The 24,011-nt window shown below is 48.8% G+C and overlaps 1 protein-coding gene across 15 annotated transcripts in view; it reads left to right on the forward strand.

Annotated features, from left to right (window-relative positions):
• The window catches only part of LOC116426915 (latrophilin Cirl), a 416,178-nt gene that overhangs the window by 384,020 nt on the left and 8,147 nt on the right, over positions 1-24,011 (forward strand). For 9 of the 15 annotated variants that reach the window (XM_076374220.1, XM_076374221.1, XM_076374217.1 and 6 more), the window contains 13 exons: positions 3,810-3,916; positions 6,806-6,989; positions 7,562-7,740; positions 8,879-9,520; positions 10,856-11,267; positions 11,427-11,652; positions 11,764-11,929; positions 12,036-12,250; positions 12,813-12,916; positions 13,996-14,040; positions 15,584-15,752; positions 16,776-16,997; positions 23,291-23,488. In XM_076374220.1, the coding sequence (XP_076230335.1) occupies positions 3,810-3,916; positions 6,806-6,989; positions 7,562-7,740; positions 8,879-9,520; positions 10,856-11,267; positions 11,427-11,652; positions 11,764-11,929; positions 12,036-12,250; positions 12,813-12,916; positions 13,996-14,040; positions 15,584-15,752; positions 16,776-16,997; positions 23,291-23,488 (2,869 nt within the window). Of the gene's footprint in view, positions 1-3,259; positions 3,367-3,809; positions 3,917-6,805; positions 6,990-7,561; positions 7,741-8,878; positions 9,521-10,855; positions 11,268-11,426; positions 11,653-11,763; positions 11,930-12,035; positions 12,251-12,812; positions 12,917-13,995; positions 14,041-15,583; positions 15,753-16,775; positions 16,998-23,290; positions 23,489-24,011 lie in introns of all 15 variants that reach the window. The other 6 variants (XM_076374218.1, XM_076374225.1, XM_076374223.1 and 3 more) reach the window with 5 other exon arrangements.

Genomic DNA, 24,011 nt, shown 5'->3' on the forward strand with positions numbered 1-24,011 from the left:
CTAAAAATTCATATAGTTTTAAAACTGTTATTCGTTCTAACAGATTTATCTTTAAACGGCTGCGATTTCGATGCAGTATTTTATTCGTGTCTACTATCCATTAACAACAGCTAGTCTAATGGATTCGCCGTTTCTAAAATACTCGGAAAGGTGCTTCGCACGGCGGTTAATTACGGCCACCGTTACATTTTCGTCTTAAAACATTTACACTCCGGAGCGGAGACGTTGAACTTTAGGAGATACCATTTACCCCAATATCGGAACTACTTAAAACGTCCTAAAAATGAATCGCAATAGCTCCCGAACCGAAATTAAATTCTCATGAAGTTCCAAGTCACGCTTAAAATGGAACTTGCGAACAAAGTCACCGAAGTTTCTTACGAGGATCATTTTCATCCAACGGAGACGGAATTTAGCATTCAACGATATCTTTCCTGAATTAATTCTACATTTATAAATCTATCTCGAGGCATGCAAATTTTACAGGGACGTTGGCTTCTCCCGGATTAATAGCGAAGTCTGTTTTTAAAAAAACCGCCGCGTCGAGTAGGGCAAAAAGGACCCGGCGTCCTGCGCGCGGTAACCCGGTACGCCTCATTATATTTCTTATTGTCTGTCGAGTCCCCGTCCCGGATAATCTTGAATCGAGAACGATCGCCGATAACGGCAGAGAGAGAGCCGGCCGAGCCAGCCCGTACGTCGCGTTTCTTCCCCCGTAACATAGTAATCTACGACCCGCGGCCAATTACGCGGAGTAACCGGAACTTCCCGTGGGCTGTCGATACACGCCACTCGAATCACGACGAATTGACGACCCCCGCAAAGTCAACGAGAATTCCGCCCTTTCGTTCGGTTGTTCGCCCTCCTCTCCCTCGATCGATTCTCGTGCCGACCGCGCGCGCGAATTAATCCTTCCCGCTCGAAGGAACGTTTCCGCGTTTTTTTCCCTCACTTCCCCCTTTTTTTCCATTCTGTTCGACTCGTTCCCCCCTCCCCGCTCTACCCGTTCATTCGTTCGTTGTGTATCGCCGGGCACGCGTTCGCGGGAACCCGTGTACCACCCGAACGGCGGGGAAAGGGCGGCGGAAAAAATAAAAAAGTGATTCCCGAAGCCGGAGAACGCGAGCCAGACCGAGGTTCAGCCCGCAAAATTTCCACGTGCAAAACCAACGACCGACGAGGCCGCTTAATCCTCCGAAATAGTGGCTGCCACGCGGCCCGATAACAGGCCGTGTGTGGGCTTTGCACCTGCACTTCGTTCAGCCCTGGCCAACAATGGGCCGTGTACCCGCTTTAATGGCTCCTCCCAACCCGCCCGATCGAGATTAAGCCGCGCACACCTTGCCGATTCTAAGGTCGCCGCCTGTAATCGTGTATTATATTTAGGGAGGTCGGTGAAAGTGAGATCACCGGAACGGGACGCATACGTCGTTCGATCGATAGCGAAGCTTGCGAATGGGAAGTTTGGGAACGTTTGGTTAATAAGAGAATTTGGAGACAAAGAATGAAAAGCTTGGAGACCAACGTACAAGAAGTTTAAGAGAATATATGACTGTATGCAGAAATTATTAGATAGGTTCAGTTATTTTTGGCATCAGAAGTTACTTATCTAAGTTCGAAACTAGAACGGCACTCGCGTCGGTTAATAACTTTCTTGAAAAGTATCGTCGTTCGGGAGTAATTTCGTTAGAGTAGGATAAATATTTGATCGAGTTATATAATAATGAACGTGATTCTCGCGTTAGGGAATCAAGGAAAGATTAATCGATGTTAGTCGAGTAGGTCTTATTCTAGGAGTAATGTATTCGCTGCTTAATGGAAAAACATCTGCTCCGAGCTGCCCGTGGTATTTAGAGACGGCATTTAAATTCGATTTCCATTTAAGCGACTTAAGAAGAATACCGTCTAAATCTATCCGTATAAAACCGCTCGAGCTATTATTCAAAATCGCCGCAACACACGTTCCAACTGTGTTTCTCTGTTGCGGTAAATACGGGTTCACATCGATCGGTTCGTCGCCGACTCCTCGATAGCCGTCGTTGACGGTATTTTCGGAATGACGGTAAAACAGCGGAGCTTCCTTTGTCCGCGCCGCCGGCGGAGATTCATTTAATTTATCGATTCGCTTTCCGCGGGCCGATTTTATTTCGAGGGGCCGCGCGGAAGCTCCTTTTCGCCGGTAAGGCGATTAACGTCCGCTTTAAATCGAACGGTTCGCGCGAGCAGCGTCGTCGTCGTCGTCGTCGTCGTCGGGTGGCCCGATTACGCGCGAAAAGGAAACATCTTCCAAGTAACCGGAGATTGGGGACATAAGTGAAGGAGAGTTAAAGTAGAGAAACGTCGACTTCGAACGCGCGGCCGCGCTCTCGCGTTCCATTGTGCTTGCGCGACGAGACTAAGCTTCGAGAGTTGAACCCCTCCTCCGCGTATCCAAGAACGAAATGCCTTTTAACGAACAAGGGTCCCGTAAAGTACCGTCGCGAAGGTGGGAGAGTTCGGCGGGAGGGCGGAAGGTGGGGCGCGTGACGCAGAATTCCTCTCGAAAGTTTACCATTTCGTGCCACCGATACTTTTCGCATTCGGCCATTAAGCACTCTCGAGATAAAGCGCGGAGACGCCTGTAAGAACGCCTCGAACTTCGTTCGGCACCGCGCGATCCCTCGCAACTTCGATTATTAACTTCGAGGGTATCGGAGGAACGTCGCCGCGGAGGGTAGGGGAGGATAGAGGACCTACCATCGCGTAGCTACGAATTCTCTGCATGATTTTCTGTATATACGCATCCGTGAACCCTATTAACACGGGACGAGAATTTGGCATACGACACACGTAAGGGCTCGTCCGTCCCACAACCGACCGCCTACTGTTGCTTCTAAAACTCTTGCAAACCCTTGTTTCTACTAACTCATTGTCCTGGAAACGACATCAGACGTCTTTTGTAACTAACACTCTCGCTGACGCTATCGCGACTCATCCTGGACGCTTTCCGTGTGACGTGATGTGCACGTTCGATTCATACGACGTGTATACGAGTCCATTCGAAGCGAACGATTGACGGGTACACGAGTACTCGTTCCTTGAACGAATTTTCAAGGGTGGTTCTGACTCGGAATGGGGACGAACGCTTTCAAGGTCGATTCCGATCCCCCCAGGCGCCATAGCCTTTGATTCTCGGTTCGTGATTCTGTCCAAGGACGCTGAATCTCCCGCTATAATTGTCCCCTGGGGTGACGTTCTCTTGCTCACGTGACGATTCCAGGTGTAATTATCGTAATTCCTGTATGGTGGACGTGCGCAGCGACATTTTCGAGGAGGACCCGTGTCCCGGAACCGGGAAGTACATCGAGGCGCAGTACAATTGCCTAGGTTGGTGCACATTTTTCTATCCCCATGGCGATGCTTCGCCCACCGATCCTATCTTCTCGCGCGATACCGATCTCCAAGCATTCTCCACGATTACAAAATTATATCTTCGAAAGAGATTGAATCGGTAGTCGCCGATGACCAGTTTAAAATGTACACGAAGGTAAAAAGGATCGTCGGAGGTTCGGTCATCGAGGAAAATAAACGTATCCGACGATTCCTTTTTCTCCCGCGAAGGAGGTTAATTGAAAATCTTGGAGAAAGCTTGGATGTACGAGCAAATATGACCAACGAAGCGTGTGAACCACGTCGAAAAAGTCTCTCTGTTCAACCCCCTTGAATGTCTACACAACGGTAAGAGAAAAGGGACAGGATATCCATGGTACAGTGCACTTGGTAAGGGTGTACTTTTAATTAACCGCGGTTCGAAACCCCTCGATATCCAGGTGCAACGACCAGCAGAACTGCAGCATCCTTGCGTCCACGGTACAATTTGGCGATCCTTGTCCCAACACGCACAAGTACCTCGAGGCGCACTATCGTTGCGTGTCCGGTAAGTAGAACACCTAGACTTCTCTACGCACCTCGCCTTTTGCAATACGTTTCTCTCCCTCTCCGTTTCTCACCGTAGTTGTATCCGTCGAACGGTATTCGAGAGACTACCGCGCAACGACCGCATAAGCGTCGACTTCGTTTATTTTCCACGATGCGATACTCGCGACGGAAAAACTCGGTTCCGCGCGTTCCTTTTCGTTATCGAGTTATCTATTTCTTCCGTCGAAAAATTGATATTGTTTCCTGTACACTGTAAAAGCACGTCCAGAAACGCCCGTTTTTGCCGGTGCATTCCGACGGGTTCGATTTCCATCTCGAGTACCGTTTTTCCGAACAAACGGCGATCGAGATTGGTTAACTTGCCGCTTTTCTTTTTGTCGCTCGTACGCCTCACGCAGCGATGCAACCGGAGTCGCGGCAAAAAGTTTCGCAGACCGCGAGAATCGATTCGAGTTTCCCGAAGTCGCCGCTTATGATTCACGTTGCCTACGTAACTGCAAGCCCCGTGTCCTCGATAAAGATCTCCCCGCGCGGCTTGCATTGGCTATGCGCTCTCGAGACAGACGTGGTATAAAACGGAGAGGCGAAAAAATCCTCGTGCTGCCGCGGCTGGCGAGAGAGGGAACGAAGAGAGAGGACGGGAGAGGAGAGACAGTGGAAGAGTTCGCGAAGACGTGATCTTTGCAATCGAGAAATCGATCGTAGGGGGATCGGTAACGCGAGATACACGCGTCGAACGTTTCTGACGTGTTTCGTATCGTAATGAAACTCTTCCGCGGGCCAATAAGACCAAGGAGAGAAAGAGACCGGCGGGGGGGGGAGGGGAGGATTGCTGTAAGCATCGATCGTTACGTTCGATGATACTGCGATTCGACTGTGGTGAAACGACGCCTCGGCACGTTATTGTGAATTTGCATCGAGTCGTTCGCCTTCATAAACAGCCTCCCCTCGCGGCATCCCGCCCCGCTCGCCGAACGATTAATTTGCCCCCGATCGATATACGGTTCGTCCGGTTTTATTGTCGTGACTGTTAATCCTTCGTTTATCAAGTTATTAAGCGTAGAAAAAAGTAATAAGCAATCGAGCGCGAAAGAATCCCGGCCGGTGCCCGAACAAGTAATCTGATCGTCATAATTTCCCTCCACATTTGATACCATTAATTATCTCCATTTTTGTAACGGAAACCGGAGGAACTCGATTCTTTCAATTTAAAAGTTACGATCCATCGGGCTCGAAATTATTAGACGCTGATCCCCGGACGATTGCGCGTTGCGTCGGGAAAGGATTTCGTCGGGCGTTTTACGGCGTTTCGTTCGATCAAGGATGACTTTTCGATATTAACACCCACCGCCCCTCCAGGAGATCCACTAAAATCGTTCGGCGGCACAATCACTTATTGGACCGTAAACTGTCAACTCCCTCGTCTCTCTGTTTGCCTTTCACGGCTCCCAACGCGACGGCCGTGTGCCGTGATCGATACTCAAGGGCCTCGATAGATCGGTCTCGGAGCACCGGCGTACATTTACGGGGGATTCGGATCTGCTTGGTAGCCCCGATACCGCGAGAGCCATAGAGAGAGTTTCTCCCTTTCGTTCGCTCTTTCTCCGTCCCCCGTTCGTGTTCGCGCAAACACGGCTCTCTCTCTCTCTCTCTCTTTCTCTCTTTCTCTCTTTCTCTCTCTCTGCTAGCCGACTATCGTAACGGATATCGGCGACGTCCGGTATTTTACCTTATCGCCAACCCCTTCGGCCAATAAAGATGACCCCTATAGAGATAGTAACGCGAAATACGCGGACCATCCCGTTCAGGGATTAACTGCCGTCGCCATCTTGGGTTAAAGATCGTTTTCTCCTCTTAGGCCAGATATAGTCGCGATATCGGGCCGCGAAGGTAGGCTAATCTCGTTCCCCGGCTCGCCCCCGTCTCCGAGAGCATACGTTTTCGGGAATATTTCTCTGGCGGCCTGACGTAGCGTCACGATCGGCTCCGTTGGCAATCGAAGCATCGACGCTAAAGTCCGTCTACCTCCTTGCAAACCTACTCGACGACACGCGATCGGATACTCTCGCAACGAACGCGAACGAACACTAAAATTCGATCGACGCAGCCTGCTCTGAAATTAGTCGCTTATCTTTCCTAACGGGAACCCCGTCGGCAATACTCGATAGCATGCAAATGAAAATATTCAATTCGATTCACGGTATTTACTCCCGAATTGCCTTTGAACGGTCAACAAGATATCGGCGAACGTTACCGCGCTTTCGGATCCGCCGTTCGAGACTGACGAAACGGATAACCATGGAAACCAATATGTTAAAGTACTTCAATCTTTCGGGCAAGTTCTGGCAACGATCGGCGCCGCGCGTTTTTCCCCGATTAATATCTATCAACGTTACTCGCGATTAATTTCACGTTCGATCCGAGGGCCGATAAAAACGAGGCTCATTCGACGAGATTAAAGACGTTCTCACCGCAACGTTGCTATTCGACGAGAAACAAACGGACCCCCACTAGTGTCTGGTCGAGAGGGAAAAAGAGGCAGAGAGAGGGAGAGAGAAAACGTACCAAGGAGAATCGACAGAAGATTGATCCCCGCCCCTCCCTTCGAAGGAGGTTTAAAATATCCCCGTCGTTTGAGCCGGCTGAGAAGCTCATCTACCCCCGGCGAGTCTCCTCAAATCACTTTCCTTCTTAATTATACCCGGCGTTCGAATCCGATAAGCTCGTAGACGAGCTCTTAGGATCCTCGGCCACCCCCCGAGTGGCGAACGTCTCTCCTTTCCGCGTCTTCGTCTTCGCCACCTCGGTATCAACCCTCCCCAAAGCCCCGTCCGCCCCAACGGCGAATGTTCCCGAGGTTAAAACGAGCTCGACGAAACACTTGCAGCGGCAACAACCACGACAACGTCCCGTCCGAGCCCGCCGTGGTTCATGACTTCGCAGCCGAGCGTTTGGAGCACGGCTAAGCCGACTGTCAGGCCTCCCTCCAGGATTACGACACCCCCGGCTCAGCAGCCGCCGCAGCCGCCGGCGCCGTCCACCCCGACGCTGCCAATAACCACCACGTCAAGGTCAGTACACTTTCGTTTCACTTGCCCGGCGAAGTTTCCGTGCGTTTCACTGAAATTTGCATCAACCCCTGCTATAGAGTCGCGTTAACTCTAGAAAGGGTTGGCTTCCGGCTAAGCGTTTTATTTATTCGCGAAAGAGGGAAACGGTTTTTCGATATCTATTTTAAAGAAACTGAAAGTGTTGTTTAATATTTTAAATAGGAGAAATGATATTTTGTGTATTCTGTAACTGGTAAGCTTTAGAGGTAATTGTTTAATGTTCGTAGTAGTTTGAGGTCAAAGTTTCACGGTGTTTGACGAATCGATGTTTAAGTTACATTTTGCGCTTTGTATTACAATGTTTATTCGGCTGATCGAAGGGAACGTGAACAGTGGTCACGTAGTTCCCCGAAGATCGAAAAGAAATGTTGCCAGTTACGCGGGAAAAAGCGAAGTCGCGAACTGGTTCCTTGAAATCGAGTTAAAGCGTGCTGCTCCAAAGAGAAATGTTTTCGTTACATCGTCGGCCTCGCGGTCCATTGCGGACTATCACGGTACGAGCGAAATATGACGAACTCCTTCCGCTTTTGTAGTCCCACGTCGACAAGGTCTCCGGTCGATATGGAGGTCCTCGAGGTGGACCAGGACTTAATACTTCCCCCGAACGTTCCGTCTGCGAACGGACCAGCGGTGCCTCCGATCGTCCCTGAGACCACTCAGGCCACAACGACGTCGACCTTTGCTCCTTGGAGAACGAGTCGAAGGACCACTGGTAAGTTGCTCGAGTGTTTAAATACCTTTCTTCAACCGTAAGCGTTCCGAACGCGACTTGGTTACTAAAATGTTCATTTTTCCCCTAAACGGACCGCAGTTCAAGCGACGCTGGCAATTTTTAATTCACGTGAAATCGATATGACCGAAGTCTGAAAATAAAAGTATTATCTTTTCATCGGATCTAAAAGAGTTACAGTGATGTTTGTAAAAGTGACTCTGAACTTTTCGAATGATTGGCATTTGTAAAAAAGATTTGATTTAGTAGTAGCTTCCTCCCCCTTTTCCCCGTTAATATTACTTGCAACGCGAATAATTCCCTCGTTATTAATTTTCGCGCGCCGTAATACAATAAAATGATTAGGATTAAACGAACCTTGATAGTTTCAACAAAGCAAGATTTATCGAGTGAATGACCATAACTGGTTTGAACTATCCACCGTCGATTATGGTCGACGCGTTGGCACGTGTGAGGGCTTGTCGGCTGTCAATTACAGTCAGCGATCGTGCCGAAAGGGTTAATGCTCAAAGGGCAGGTGTCAGAGCTTCCAAATTTCAGCTGTCCTTTGATTAAAGGGGCGCCATCGGGACACGCAAAAAATCAATTAATCTACGATTCATAATAGAGATACTCTTATCGTCTTATTTATCTTCTAACAAGTATTCTAGAAGTCGTCGGTATTAACAGTCGGCCATCCGGTTTTCCTTGTCTCCGCTGTTTTATATGTCTCGCAATTATCACTGGATTATCTTCTTCATCTCGCGCGCACGATTTCATAGCTGTTATCGTTAACACCTGCCCATCTGGCTTATCTAGTACCGACTGTTCTTATCGCGTTTCCGTCGATTGTAATTTGTACGCGGAATCTCCGGCCAGACAGCGCGGCGCGCGTATAAATCGTATCGGTCCGCGGGTAGGGCTTCGACTTCGTGTAACTCGTGAACTCGTAACAATCACCGCAAAAGATTAAGACACCCCTGGGTATCCAAAATTCCATTTCGCAGACCCGATAGGATGTTGCGCGTTAAGCCCCGGCCCGCCTAGGGGACCGGACACTAGAATCACATTAAAGCCGTGCCCATTAACTAAAGCCAAGTAACGGGCCAACTAACGCTCGTAACTAACTCAAATATTCCAGTGCCGAGCACGCTGTACCCGGAGTCCAGCTCGAATGGCCAATGGTACGACTACGGTAGACAAGTGTGTCCCCCGGTGCAGGCCAGGAACCTCTCGTGGAACACGACCAGGGCCGGTGACGTCGCTGTGCAAAGCTGTCCAGGCGGGGCGAACGGTCTTGCCCGATGGCGATGCCTGGCGAAGGGTGACTCGGCGTTCTGGCACCGGGACAGTCCCGATTTGAGCGAGTGCAGATCGGTCTGGCTAACCACGCTCGAGAACCGAGTGACCGAGGGCGACGTGATCCTCGGCATCAGCCGGGAATTGTCGCAGGTGACGAACAACAGCCGCGGCCTGTACGGCGGCGACATGATGATCACGACGAAGATCATGAAGAATATGGCGGAGAAAATGGCGCAGGACATCAGGACGTACCAGGACGCGAATCAAAGGGAGGTCAGCGTGACGGAGTTACTGCAGGGTGTCGTCAGGACCGGTAGCAATCTGCTGGACAAGGCGCAGATGCCGTCCTGGAAGGACCTCAGCCATCAGGAGCAGATGAGAGTCGCGACCTCCCTATTGACTGGACTCGAAGAGAATGCGTTTCTCTTGGCTGACACGCTGATGCAGGAGAAAACGATCACTCATGTGGGGAGGAACATACGTAAGTGTACATTCGTTCATTTATTAGATAATACCAATCGTATTGCCGGGACGATTTCGTTTTGGCGCGGAGGTATGTCCGTTTCAAATTAAACCCGCGTAGTCGGTCTCAACGGTGTTGGCGGAGATTGACGCTCATGATTAAGAATTTCTAATGAAAGAAAAATGAACGAGGAAACGATGGAACGTTGATTCTCTATTAACCCGATGCAATTACTCATCGGAGCTAATACGGTGTATCTCATCGCGGCGCGATCTTCGTTTCGAGAAGTTATCTGCTCGGTGGGGCCAGTTTATCAACCGTGTTGGATCACCTGTTAAGAAAGAAGTTGTGTAGCAGAGAAGTTAGCAGGCCGGACTGCTCCGGCACAATGGACATGCGAGTACCGTAGGTCCGACTTCAACATTGGGTCGCATAAATCTAGATCCCTTATCTGGGGAATGCGACGCTGGTAATATCCGGCGTAGATAAAACAAAGATCCGAACCCCATCGTAATTCTCTGGTACCTTCCTGGATAATGTTGTAACCCGAGCTTTACCTCTACCGTCCGCCATTATCACAACAAAACCCCGGAGGAAAATTACGAGCAATTTGATTTACTTCCCGGAAGTAAGGTGGCGCGTCGCGATTGAGCCTGGAAGGGATTTATACGCCGCGGCCGAATGAAGTAGCAGGCTGCGGCGGCAGCAGCAACACACCGGGCATTAGATCCGCACGTGATAAATAGCGTAACAGTAAAGGGCAAAAAGAAGATGAGTTTGATGAGCGACAGCCGGCCGGATGCCATGTAACATAATATTCCCTAGCCGGCCGTGCTCTTTCTTCCGCGCCAGTAGAAAACTCGCTACCATCATCGCGTGCCTCGAATTTTTCTCGTCACCGGCGCCGTCACGTTTATGACTGATCGAACGGAATACACGACGCGTCGGGAGAATAAAAACGATAAAAAAGGAACGTAATACGTGCGGTTAGTTTTATTGTTCAACGGGCGGGGAAGACGGGTCCACCGCGCGGGACTTTATAGTCCCTGTCCTGGCGAGCATCGCGGAAGAATGGCGTACGAGTATCCACCTCGGACGTGTTGCTCGTTTTGACGGAAGCAATCGAGCCTTGATAACTGTATTAAATATTTCTTTATTCGATTCACGAATCGACTGTAACGCTGTATAGTTTATTTCGTACCTTTCGATAATAGAAGATAAATGTAAAGATATAAATGACAAGAGAATCTCTAGTTAACACGAGCTCACGGACAATCAACTTTTCTAATAACGTCTTATACGTTTGTTACTCTGGGATTATTTTAACGTTGATTCGACTTTTTTTTTAAACAGTCATGGAAGTGCGCGTACTGGACGCCCGTAACATCGGTGATGATCTGGAAGTATTCCCGACCGAGGCAGCTCAGCAGAGGTGGACAGCTTCAAACGATCGGGTGGAGTTGACTAGTGGCGCTTTGCTAGAGAACAGCGCGGGAGGTATTGTCCGCTTAGTCTTCATGGCCTTTGACAGACTCGAAGAGATCCTGCAGCCGCAAGCCGAGGTATCGTCGCTAGTCATGAACGACGACCCGCAACCGCTGCCGAAAAGGAACACGACCAGGCTCCTCAACAGCAAAGTGATCTCCGCGTCTTTGGGCAAAGGAAGGCATATACAGCTCAGCGAGCCCGTTAGGGTCTATTTCAAGCATTTGTCCATTGAGAACGTAACCAATCCTACTTGCGTCTTCTGGGACTACATCCTCAGGTAATTTTGAAATTATCGAGACGTTGGAACGACATTGGTGAAACTGCTTCCTAGCTATTTACTCGAACGCTCTCAGTAAAGTATTCGTTCACTTAATCGAAGAGTGCCGAACAAGCTATGCATTGAAGCCGGTGTATTGACTTCTGTTGTAATTTTCAGCGCTTGGTCGGAGGAAGGCTGCCAGATACGCAAGACCAACGAGACGCACACCGTCTGCGAGTGCAACCATCTCACGAACTTCGCGGTTCTCATGGACGTTCACGCGATAAGATTGGACATCGCTCATCAAGTCGCGTTGCAGATCATCACCTACATCGGTTGCATCATTTCCGTTGTCTGCCTCGTTCTCGCTATTCTGACCTTTCAATTATTTCGCGGACTCAAGGTAACGACCTCCTCCTCTGCCTCGTTGCTGTTCGAGCGATCATTATGTGTCATCATCGTCTCCCCTTCTAAGGATGCCCCGCTACAAATGTCACGTTTTCATTGGTTACAGTCGGACAGGACGACCATCCACAAGAATCTCTGCGTGTGCCTGCTGATCGCGGAAATTTTATTCGTTTGCGGAATCGGTCAAACGAATCAGAGAATTGTCTGCGGTATCGTCGCCGGATTGTTGCACTTCTTCTTCCTGTGCGCGTTCGCCTGGATGTTCCTCGAAGGTATACCTTTCACGCAATAGAATCCGCCGTACGCCGCGAAACCGCGATACGCTAAACAATTTTCCTCGTCGTGAACGGATCTGACCTTTCCTGAACTTTATACCAGGATTCCAATTATACGTGATGCTGATCGAGGTCTTCGAAGCGGAAAAATCGAGACTACGCTGGTACTATCTGGTCGCCTACGGTGCCCCGCTGCTGGTCGTGGCTATTTCTTGTATAATCGATCCTCTCAGCTACGGGACCGATCGGTACTGCTGGCTGCGGGCGGATAACTACTTCATCTTCAGCTTCGTTGGACCTGTGATACTCGTTATATTGGTAAGGCTCTCTGTAAAAGATCATCCGCTTTACTCCACTTTGACTAGACAGTCTTCAAACATATTGCTCAAAATAAATTCATCATTTCTTTCAAGATTACGAACCTCAAACGCGTGTTCTTGGACACATACAAAATCCATTGGGAGTATAAGACTTTCTTCTAAAAGAATGATTCGTTTACAATCGAGGTACAAATGAGTTACATAAGAGTTATATCAGATGTTTACCAAATAATTATGAATTCAATGTTGATTCCCATTAAATGTACAATGTTTATCAATGAAGCTTTGATTAAGAACTCAATCAATCCCGTTAATGGTATGATTCGTATCACGTTTCTGGATGATCCGAGGTGAATACAGTAACTCCAATCGATCTTGTAACGACTAATCTATCCGTGTAGATCAGCCCGGTTGATTGACGTTGTAAAGTTCAATTAACGATAGAGTCGGGACCGTAATGTCTCACTTATTTTGAGCAATATGACAGCGCGTTAGATCCGGAAGCTACTGGCTCGTTAGCGCCGAGAATAGTTATTAACATTCCGATCTTGTCTTATCAGGCGAACTTGGTATTCCTGTCGATGGCTATTTACATGATGTGCCGGCACGCGAACACGACGGTCGCGATGAAGAGTAAGGAGCACTCCCGATTGGCCAGTGCAAGGTAAGCCGAGCAACTACCGGCTTGTCGTAAATCCGTAACAGCGAATCTGTATATGTATATATCTCTATATAAAGTGATCGATCAGAGTCCGTCCGTAAACACGTTCGAGATATGATATCCTCTCGTCGAGTAGATAATCGAAGTGTTTGTTTGGTGCTTTCGGTTCACGTTCGCAAGCTTTACTTGCTTAAAGAGATCTCCCCGAAAGTGGATCTTATTGTCACGCATCATTTTGGCGGCCATGCTGAGTTTTTTCGTTTCCTTTTTGTCTCTGTTGAGTACCTGTGTTGGAATGATCGCAGATTTCGTTCGTTCGACACACCACTTGTATTGCTGTAAATCTTAGGTATTTAATACGATGTATATATATATATATATGTATATGTGTATATATGTATATATATGTATGCATATAAAGAGATATACGTACAGTATGTATATACATGTATACATGTATACTTTTATGATTTTCAATGACACCCGTCGATCCGCGATTGAAACCGCGTAAGATTGAACGTCGCGACGGTTTTAAAACTTGAACGAAACCGAATCAATGTAACAATGATATACTGATCTTACCGCATTTCTTTTATTTAAATCAAGCGAACAGAACTATATCGAATCGAAGAGAGACAGTAATAACAACACGGTATTAACTTGGTAAATCTCCGTACGGAAGTATCGGTGATGGTAGTTCAATTTTCTTGCAAACTCGACTCGAATTATTATCGAGGCTGCCTTCGTTCGCTACATTCGTCCAATCTTCTTCGTTTCGTTGTCCGTTTCACGACCAGCGAACCTGTTATTAAATATTATTCGTCTAAACGTCGGCGAACTAACGCCAAGACGCACACTCAGCGGATAGTAATACGAATCGAGTGTTGCACCATAGTCAACAAAATAAATCTCTGTTGTTGTGTTGTTGTTTTTTTTCTGAAAAAAAAAATAATAATCAATTAATTAATGGTGCCGGAACAATCACCTAACGTTGCTGTCTTGTTTCATTTTTGTATTAAATCTTCTACCCACTTCTGTCTACACTGTTCTACATTCTTCTGCATGGCGTGGTTGGTTGGTAGTGGAAAGGAAGAGAATGCTCTTCCCAACAAATTGCAAGCGCACTTGTAAGATATTTACCATTATTTATTATTACTCACTTCTCGTTCATCATTAATCGTCATTAACGCACACACAACACGCACACTCGCGTCACACAATCGTTCCCACCTGCCTTTGATTTTCTCACTATTTTTCGTTCGCACACATTCTCTTTATACTTCTCTTTATCTCTTTCTCTCTTTCTCTCTCTTTCTCACTCTCTTTCTCAGTCTCTCACCCTCGCACACTCACACGTCTACACACGCACACACGCACATTGTGTATCCATTCTCATTTTTTCTTTCTTTCTGTTTCGTCGTTCGAGCTAACGATCGTTTTCTCGATTTGGACACTGTGAATGTAGAACGTAGATAGTAGCAGTCTCGTCGTGGCGAACACACGCAGAATCGTTGAACGATTATCGGATCGATCGTGCTACTCACTGGAATCGCAATTATCGTTTCCCCGACTGTCGCTTCACACACACACATACACCCCTCCCCCGTTCCACCACTTCACCCCTGTTTCTCGCCGCGTGTATGCGAACGAGCCTGAGTAACATTGCAATTACCGCTGCTTTGCGTAGCGAAGGTGTCTTCGACGGTTGACGGTGGGACACGTGTGCCGGCCGATCGATAGATTTTCACGCCGTTTGCCTTTCCTCTGAGTACACACGACGATTCGATCGCATGCCGTAATTTATCCTTAGTTTCGGGTGTAACACGCCTGATTTGAGAGTAGCTAGAGTACGCGAGATTAGACGTAAGACGAACACCTGTGCCTCTCGACCTATGCAGAGCTCGTAAACAACCGTCCTAGGTACCCAATCCTGCCCCCCCCCCCCCCGCGTGACTCGTGCACCAATACAGTCGCGACCGTGTAGAGAATGAAACGAGACCGAAAGAAAAAGAAGAGAATAATACATAACCGAGAAAAGAAGGAAAACCGTACGAGGAACGATAGGCCTTGTATATACGCGTGTGCGATGCTTACAGGACACCGGTCGGCTCTAAGCGTCACACGAAAAGCATTAACGACGCTAATGATTCGGTGGGAACGCGTGTTCACGACGCCCGTGCGCACGTGTATAAACGGGGCCGACATTAGTACTTAGACGTTAGCGTCTCGCGGTTCGCTCGAAATGTTGCGTGCACCTCGGCCGCATAACACAGCGTTTCTGATAATCTTCCGTGTTCTCGCCGCTCCATTTCGATAAGGAACGTGACAAATGTAGCATTGGAATTATTAGAATTAAAGTCACACCGTCATCGATCATTTGGCACGTTAGCCTTAATACCGCGCGACTCGGTGATTCGAATTCCTTCCGTCTCTGTTCTGTTCTCTTTTCTTTTTCTCTTCCTTTATTTTTTCTCCCTTTCTTCTTGAAATTCTGCAATATTGTTACATTTCGTTTTTCGTCTACTTTCTCTCGTAGCCACCATTACCACCGCTCATCGATCCACCGAATATCATTGTCTCATTCACGCTCCTTTAAGCATCGCCGCGAACGATGACCACGCGATGGGAATTGTATCAGTGTGATTAATTGATGTTTATTTATCGAACCAGGGCATGGCTGCGGGGCGCAATCGTCCTGGTCTTTCTGCTGGGGCTCACCTGGACATTCGGGCTCCTCTACTTGAACCAAGAGTCCGTCGTGATGGCGTACATCTTCACCATATTGAATAGTCTGCAGGGGCTGTTTATCTTTGTGTTCCATTGCGTTCAGAACGAGAAGGTAAGGGAATACGTCGGGGTCCAAACGTCTACCTTACTTTAAATTATGCCGCGGGACCGCGGTGTGTCGTCATCTCCCGTCCGCGGATGATTCTCTCAAGTACTGCGAACGGATGTTGTTAATCACGCGGAGCCGCGGTAATCTTTCGTTCATCAGAAATATAATATTATTCACATGTAAATCCCGCGTCGAGCCGCGGACACTCGGATCGCAGACGTTACAACATTTATCGTAGAGGATAACGAACGGTTTCTTTCCTTTTATATAAAGATTGTAAAACTGTTTCTATCGTATGTTATGATACATTATTACTAATCACGAGGCAAATCAACTTGTAACATAAGAATTCGATGCACTGTGTATCAAAGCGGATTCTTCATATTATTATAAGTAGCGGATAATTCATAGGCAGAAGGAACTCACTCGGGCAGGGATCATGTGTTACCATCTCGTATCGACAGTATCTCGCTAAACAATACCTGATGACAACAGAATGATGTCTCGAATAAAGTGCTGTGGCAATCCAACATCACCCACATTTATTCGACGAAATCACCGGGATCCTGTAATCCGATTTGCATTTCATCGACCTACTTTCGTTTCATTTATCATTTCGACGCCGTTTACGTTTTGGTTGCCACCGCAATTCTGCACCGCTCTTTTCCTGATTTCTCTGTAAATTCCGCACGAACGCTTCGTACGAGATCGAGCATTCTCGGAGGTTACTCGATTTACCATTCAGACAGTTCCTCGACGAAGCAACAAACCTGCTCGTCCCGAGGACTCTTTACGTTCACTTCTCCGTTTGTTTCTCTTTTCTTTTTCTTTTTTTAAGTACATATATATATATATATATATATCTTATTTCGTTCTTTCATTTTTCCGTTTGTCATCCGTCGAGTAACGAGGAGGACAAAAAAAAGAAAAAAGAGAAAAAATAAATCGCGCATTCGCACTTACCTTGGTTCTTTGTGCACCGTTAAAACGTTTCGTTCGGGGGGTGGGTCTGCTTCGCTATTCCAGGTGAGGAAGGAGTACAGGAAGTTCGTGCGCCGCCATTCATGGCTGCCCAAGTGCCTGAGGTGCTCGAAGACGGTGACCGGAAGCTCCGGCGGCTCTTCCGGTACCAGCGGCGGCGCTGGCGGCGCGAACGGCGGCAAGGACTTCGTCTCGCACAACACCTCGTCGAACCCGTCCGCGCCGACTACCGACAGCTCCGGATTGTCGCCGCATACCGCCTCCAATGTGGGTACAACACCGACCACGTCACCGCCGAACAATCACAACAACCTGACCGCCGCCTGTAACAATACGAATCTTTCGATAAACGTGAACCTGAACAATTTGTCGCTGAGGTCGCCGGTCGGGGCACACCAGATGCACATGATGGCACCTAGCAACCACAATAGGCATCCCGCTCAGCAAGGTATCCGATAGCCGCTTCTACACCAAACCGAGAAACGAATTTCTTGTTTGACAGTTCGTTAGTCGTCGAATGTTTTCGAGTCTACTAAGTAACACGCCGCGAGGGGACGAACAACCGTACCGAACACCGTAACGAACAACAAGAGGGCCATTTTGTTCTTGCTCTTGGTCATACATTTTTCCTAAATTTTTTGTTTTCTTTTTTTCTTCGTTTCGTTTGTTTGTTTTTTTCAATTAACGACGAGCAATTTAAGCAACGAATTACAAAATAGGTCTCTCACGCTCTCTGTCTCTCTCACGCACTATGGCTGGCTAGTCTCTCTTCTTCTCGCAACGCTGTTTGTATTAATACTCTCTGTTTCCCATCCGCCCCGTTCGCTCCCCGTTCCGGCGCGCCCGCGCGCGAAACCGCCTGCCCCGCGAACCTCTCACTCTGTACTGGTCTATCGCTTCTTTCTACCGGTAACGCAAGTATGATTAATGGTACTGGAATTAATAACGCACACCCTCTATCGCCGCACTGTCGCTCATTCCGCGAACGGCCGACCTGCCTTTCGAGTTTGATAACTCGCCGGCCGGGGTTCTTGCACCTTTATCGGGCGAATTCCTTCGTCCGCGATGCAACCGGCTCGCGTTTTCTTATTCCCTACACGATCATCCTCTCCCGGAGATCAAGAGGAATGGTTTCCTCCTCACGCGACCACCTCGGTCCGTGTTTTCTGTTTTTCGCCTAACGACGCGGCCGCGCCGCTGTCAGCGCCGCCGCAATAGAAATCGACTGACTATCCGGGACCTGTTCACCCTCTTTTTCTCTGTCTCTCTGTTCTCTCTCCTTTGAAGTCTCTGAACGAGGAGGTAGTCACCCTCTCTTCCCTTAAATAGGACGAATAACTTCGCACAGGCGAACGGTTTCTCTGAATACGATTCGTGTCACGCGCCCCGAAAAGAATCCGCGCGTAAACCGCAGGATTTTCGTTAACGCCCCGGTGCGCCTAGTTAAGCGTTTTAACCGCAGTCACCCTCTTTTCACTTGTACATGCTAATTCGACCACGTCGCCCTTTTCGCCTCTCCTCCTCTTGTTCTTCTTCCTCCTCTTCTTCGTCTTCTTCCTCGTTTTTTTTTTTTAATGTGTTACCCCAAGTCTGTTGCAGGATAAATTGCGAAGTGGGTGTCTTCGACCCTCCTAGTCGAGGGAGATTCGTTTCGAATCGTCGTGCGTAACGCTCGAAAGCGGGCGCGTGCCAGAAACACTTTTTTAACGTCACCGGGAATCGCTTCGCCGCCTCGAAGCGCTGCCTCTGGAGCGGGACGAGCTAGAAAGGCATTTAACGAACCGTTCCACTCTTTCGACCCTATCGCGGAGAGAATTTAGACAGACGTAGAGAGTGAGACAGACAGAGAGGGGCCTAAGGGCTAAGGGCGGGAATTCGGGGTTAGGAGGAAAAGAGAGAAAGAGAGAAACACGAGCCCGATACAATGTGTGAACTTGAACGAGCTCGACTAGGAAAAATACAAAGGAAATTATCGAACGTGCTCGTACCGCGGTGGTTTCGCATGATAAAACAGCGATAGAACGGTTGTAGATGAAACGATAGCTACATGGCTGCGTGTACTGTTGCATTTCCCGTGAAAATTTATTGTCAATTGTCGACCGACTTTATCGGATTTAGTCGAGACTGCTAGACTCGAACCACTGATCGACCAATGGAAATGACAAACGACGGTACACGACAATTATATAATTGAGTCTATACCTTTCTCTAAAGTTGCAAATTTATTCAATACCCCTATAATTGTGTGCAAAATAGTTCTACCATGTTACGAGCACGTGTCAGTTTAAAATTTCTATATCTAATCGTATCAACTTCTCGTTTCTCCTTCTCTCTCTCTTCTACGTTACGGAGAAATCCATTTGTTCTCCGGTCAAAAGAAACAAAAGAAAAAAAAAGAAAGAAAGAAATAATAAGAAATGTCGTACGAGCACGACGAAAGAAACAGTTGATGGTGGTAAGCATTGATACGGTCCTCGAGCACCAGGCGAAATATGCCAAGCACGTTCTCTCGCTCGGTTCTGCACACCTGTAAACACGCGAACGTACTATTTGCAAGACCTCCTACTAACAAATGGTGATTTTCGTGCTTCTTATCTGGCTCTGGGTTTGGTGTAACGCGGTTGCTGGCTACTTTGTACCCTCTTCCCTTCCACCGTCCCCTCACACGACCGAGTATACTTTTATTGCAGCGTTCGTGCGGCGGGCCGTGTGTGCGCGCGCGCCAGCGCGCGATCGCTCGCTCGCTCGCTCGCTCGCTCGCCCGCCCGCCTGTGCACGCCGCGCTGTTCGCCATTTATTTCAGATGTTCCGGATCGTTAATGAAACGCTTCTCCGCGCCGCGGCGCACGCACGAGAGACGTAACGAATCTGTAACATCGGTGATTTACAATCGGCTTCGCAGCTGCGCCTCTGACGGCTTCTGACCCGCGACACTTTCACCCCTTACGTTGCAACCCGGCTGCCCGGCTCTTGCGAACTGCGAATCGCAGCACGGATTTCGAATAAACAACGATATCCGCTAAACTATGATGTGGCTGCTTCATGCACGCGATCTTGCACCTGTAACACTAATCGATTAGACGAGCGAGATTCTTTGGGGAACGACCCGAGGATAACGAAGGATCTCGGAGAACATGGTTCGAGGAAGATACAATTTTTCTCATTACGAACTTCAGCCGAACAGTTGAGAGTAACTTCGATTAATTCGTTTCGATTGTTCGCGAGCACGCTTGTAAAGTGTTCGGTGAAATGTTTTGTACGTTGATCTTTTTAAAGGTTCCTATCCGAGTGAACTTACTCGGTGCGTTGAAGTAGTTCAGCAAGATTCGAGGCTTCACGTGAACACCGTGATCGTCGAGAAAGATTCGTACGGTAAATTGCCAAGTATCGTACAGTTTTCTGCAATTAACATTCCATGTAGATCACATTTCGACAGCTTCGCTGTACAGTTTTTACGATAACGCCGGAGCCCGTCACATCAGGCAGGAAAAACGATTTAATGAAACGCCAGCAGTCCCTATCGCGAGGCCTAAACAGGAGTGTACCTACATTCCAATCGACAACATCTGCTCCAGCAAGTTAGTCGTGGCTTCCTCGCAAACCTGTTCGTCGCTTGTCGAATCCTTTTTACTCGAGGCACTGATGCATGAGCCGACTGGTAACGCAATTACACGGCGAATGAATTCAAACGAATTTCCATGGAGTACGAAGAAAGTATATATACGTGTGTGTATATATACGTATAGATATCTACATGCATACGTTCCGAAAGATTCGTAATGTACGAGCGAATGTTGTTTCACCTGACGCGGGCAGAACGAGACAGAAAGTTCGCGGGCGCGGCCCACGCGTCGATCAAGTTTTAAAATTCATAAGCGCGCGGCGGATACGTCGAACAGAGATACACACGCCGCGCACGTTCGAGTTCTGCCCGCGTGACGATATTTTTAAGCCGCCCACAGCCGAGCAAGTCGTTCGATCGAAGAACCGCCTTATTAAGCTTAATTTGCTCGCAACTTTCGCTGGTTCCCCCGGCCGATCGTCGTCGTCGTGTCTTCAATCGAACGCTCCGGTACGGTTCGCAGCCCGAGAATCGCAGCGTTCTTCGGACCACTCACCTGTACAAGACCGGTCACTTAACCGCGAAGGCAGTGGAAAAATGTGGAGACGAGAAAAATCCGCGCGAACCAAATCCGTCACGTCTCTCTCACACCTCCTTCGCAGCTGACACACGCGCGATCACTCAAGCACGCTGAAACGGTCACTTTTGCCTCCACACACGTACACGCCCGCAACACGTCTATACACGCGAACACGGACGAACATACACACACACACACACACATACACACCCACACATACTCGCAGACGCACACGCAAAACACGCGTCTCCTTTTTTTTTCCTATTTTTTTTTTCTCTGGCTCTACCCTCGCATCGTACGTTTCGCTAATTAACACCTGGCGCGTATTCGCGCGACGGGAGGCGCGAAGGTAGGGTAACACGGATCACCGAAGCCTCTAACGATCTAGCCCGTCCTCGGAGAGGACCCCGTCGCCGGTCCCGCTTTTTTCCCCATCGATCGTTTATGCTCGCGCGTTAAAGTCCCCGGGGGATTCTATAATTAGCGTACGCGAGAAAAACGAACCGACCGACCGGTAATGACGATTCCGTTCGCCACGGTCACGGCGCGGCGCAATATTAATTTTATTTACGGCCGCTCGAACGCGCTTCCACGACGGCGATCTGTATTACGCCGTTTCCTGTAGAACGGAACGAGCCCGGCCCTCTCCTCGCGCGCAAACGAGCGGAGCCGGTCTCCCGGGTCCTGCTACCTCGTTAGATGGGACAGCAAGAGAAAACAAAGAAGACTCGTTTCCTCGTACCAGCCGATATCTTCTCTGTGTGTCGCCGCGTCCACACTTTGCTCCTCCGCGTCGTGTCGCGTCTCGTCTCGTCTCGTCTTCTCTCGTCTCGTAACGTCGTCTCGTTACGACAACGGCACGAAGAGAAATCGGTAATCTCAGGATGCGGCGAGAAACGTATTCCAACGAAATTCAAGATCGGCAGGATGTCCCCGGGAGACGTCTCATTTTACAATCCGATCGTATCGATCGCAACGAGCGCCCTGACACCGGGAAGGACGTATGTCGGCCTGTGATCCAATCGCGCGGCTTCGTTAAAGTCAACGGATTCTAATAATCGGTCGCTTCGACACGCGAAACCGTAACGCTGGACGATTTTTCCGCTCGACCTCCGACATCTCGGACCCGTGTTTCGTCCAGGAACTCGGGGATGTTTCAGTGGGAACGACAAAAATCTCTCGGCTACTCGCCGGCCGGAACTACCGATTGTAGAGCATCGCGTGACTCGGCCGCGTTCACCGGGAAAACGGTCGCAATCACGTACCGTTCCGTCCAGACTAACACAACGCGCGGGGGACGCGCACGGTCGACGGCTCGCGGAGGAGTGTGCGTGCCGACGTCGCGTATCTCAGCCTGTTACGTCGTAGATTCGCCCGTGTACGAGTTAAATCCGCTACGCTTCCGGCGAGCATCGCAGCTCCGCGAGATATCGTCGGATTTGCCGGCTCCGTATCTCCCGTGTCCGTGACGCTTCCTAAAGGGGTTGGCCACCGGCGGGGGATGGAGACCCGCTCGAAACTGTGTCACACGAAATCCGAGTAATTCGTTCCTCGCGACTGGAATCCGCGAATATTACCGTGCCGCGCGGATTAACGGGCTTCGACGCGAAGTTTCCTCTGTTTCCCCTTCTTTTCCTCCCGGGACGCTAAATCGCTTTCGATTCGCACACGGAAATGGGAACAAAGGTGGAGCAAGGTGTCTTGTCGAAGGTTCCGAGGGACTCGAGCAACCCTTTGTTTACTGGTCGACGGATACTTTCAGTAGCTCTCGGGAAGTTTCGACGGACTGAATTACCGTGATTTGTGAGCGCGAACAACAACACCGCTAAATAATCGCTCGACCCTACCGCGTACTCGTGAACAGAATTATATTAACCGTACCCGTGGTATTGATTTATTTTCCAAGACGTGGATTTCTTACGTAACGCGAGGGAAACTTTAATAACCCCTGTACCGAACGGATAGATCCATTTGTTTAAACGCGTCTCGTGAAACGCTTCGTCATTCGCTTCATCCCTTGACACTGGAAATCATCCGTCGAAAGGTATAATATCGGCATGGCATCCTTAAGACACATTCCCGCGAGTGCTTCGTCGATGATATTGAAAATATATATATAGAATATACATCATTGAAATAAACTTTCGTTTCAACCGAGACCTATCCATTATCGACGAGAAATACATTCAATATTAATCGTAAAATTTTAAACAATTTGAATCGTCGAATGAACCTTTGACTCTTCTCTCCGACGCACTCGCTCGAACGTGGCTCGAGTATTCCATCGAACACTCCGCGAACGGTCGATGCACACGTTTACACACCCGACGGTTCGTTCCCATCCCCCCTTTTTCTTTCACACAACGAATCAGTAAACGAAGGGTTAAGAGGGAACGGCGAATGGTTCGATTTTTCCAGTACCTGGCGTCCGGTCGAAGCTGGGCGATAGTCGATAGGCAACCGGCAGTAACAGTGCCAGGTGAATCCTCTCCAACAGAGGCTCACATCGTGGCCACCCTGCCGTACGCCCGTCACGCCTTCTTACCCTCAGCTCCCAATATCCCCAAATCTGCCACCGCCACTTGGGGCCACCTTAACAAAAACCTCATGTGGAAGGTAACTAACTCACCGCAGCTAACGCTCGCTCACACACGCTCGCCCGTGTCGTTTGTTTTATTTTCTATCTCTCTATTTTCGTCTCGATCGAACTGTCCTCTCTCTCTTTATATATATATATATTCTCTGTTCTGTGCTCTGTACTCTTCTGGTTCACCTGAGTTTCATTTTCACGTTCACTGCATGGTGTGCCGTTTTCTTCGTTTACCGTGTACATTCGTTCTCGTACTTTGACCAGCACCTAGAAACACATCTTGCACACTTAGAGTTAAACATCCCCGACGGTTCGATAGCGCCCCCAAACCGCTTCGGGAATAGCATGGAGGTGTGGGGAAAATTGTTCCCGATGATAAAAGTGTCTGTTCCGAACGCAGGCAGCCCCCGTCACCGTTCTCGCGCGTCGTTCGTTTCGGTCTCCGCGAGAGCGTTCCCCTCGAAATTTATCAACGAGAGACGCGAGACAGAAACGGAAGGGAGTGTATTTCATCCGTTTCCTCGTTCGCGCCGATGAAATTCGACCGGG

Source organism: Nomia melanderi, chromosome 2 (assembly GCF_051020985.1).
Source record: "Nomia melanderi isolate GNS246 chromosome 2, iyNomMela1, whole genome shotgun sequence".
NCBI lineage: Eukaryota > Metazoa > Arthropoda > Insecta > Hymenoptera > Halictidae > Nomia > Nomia melanderi.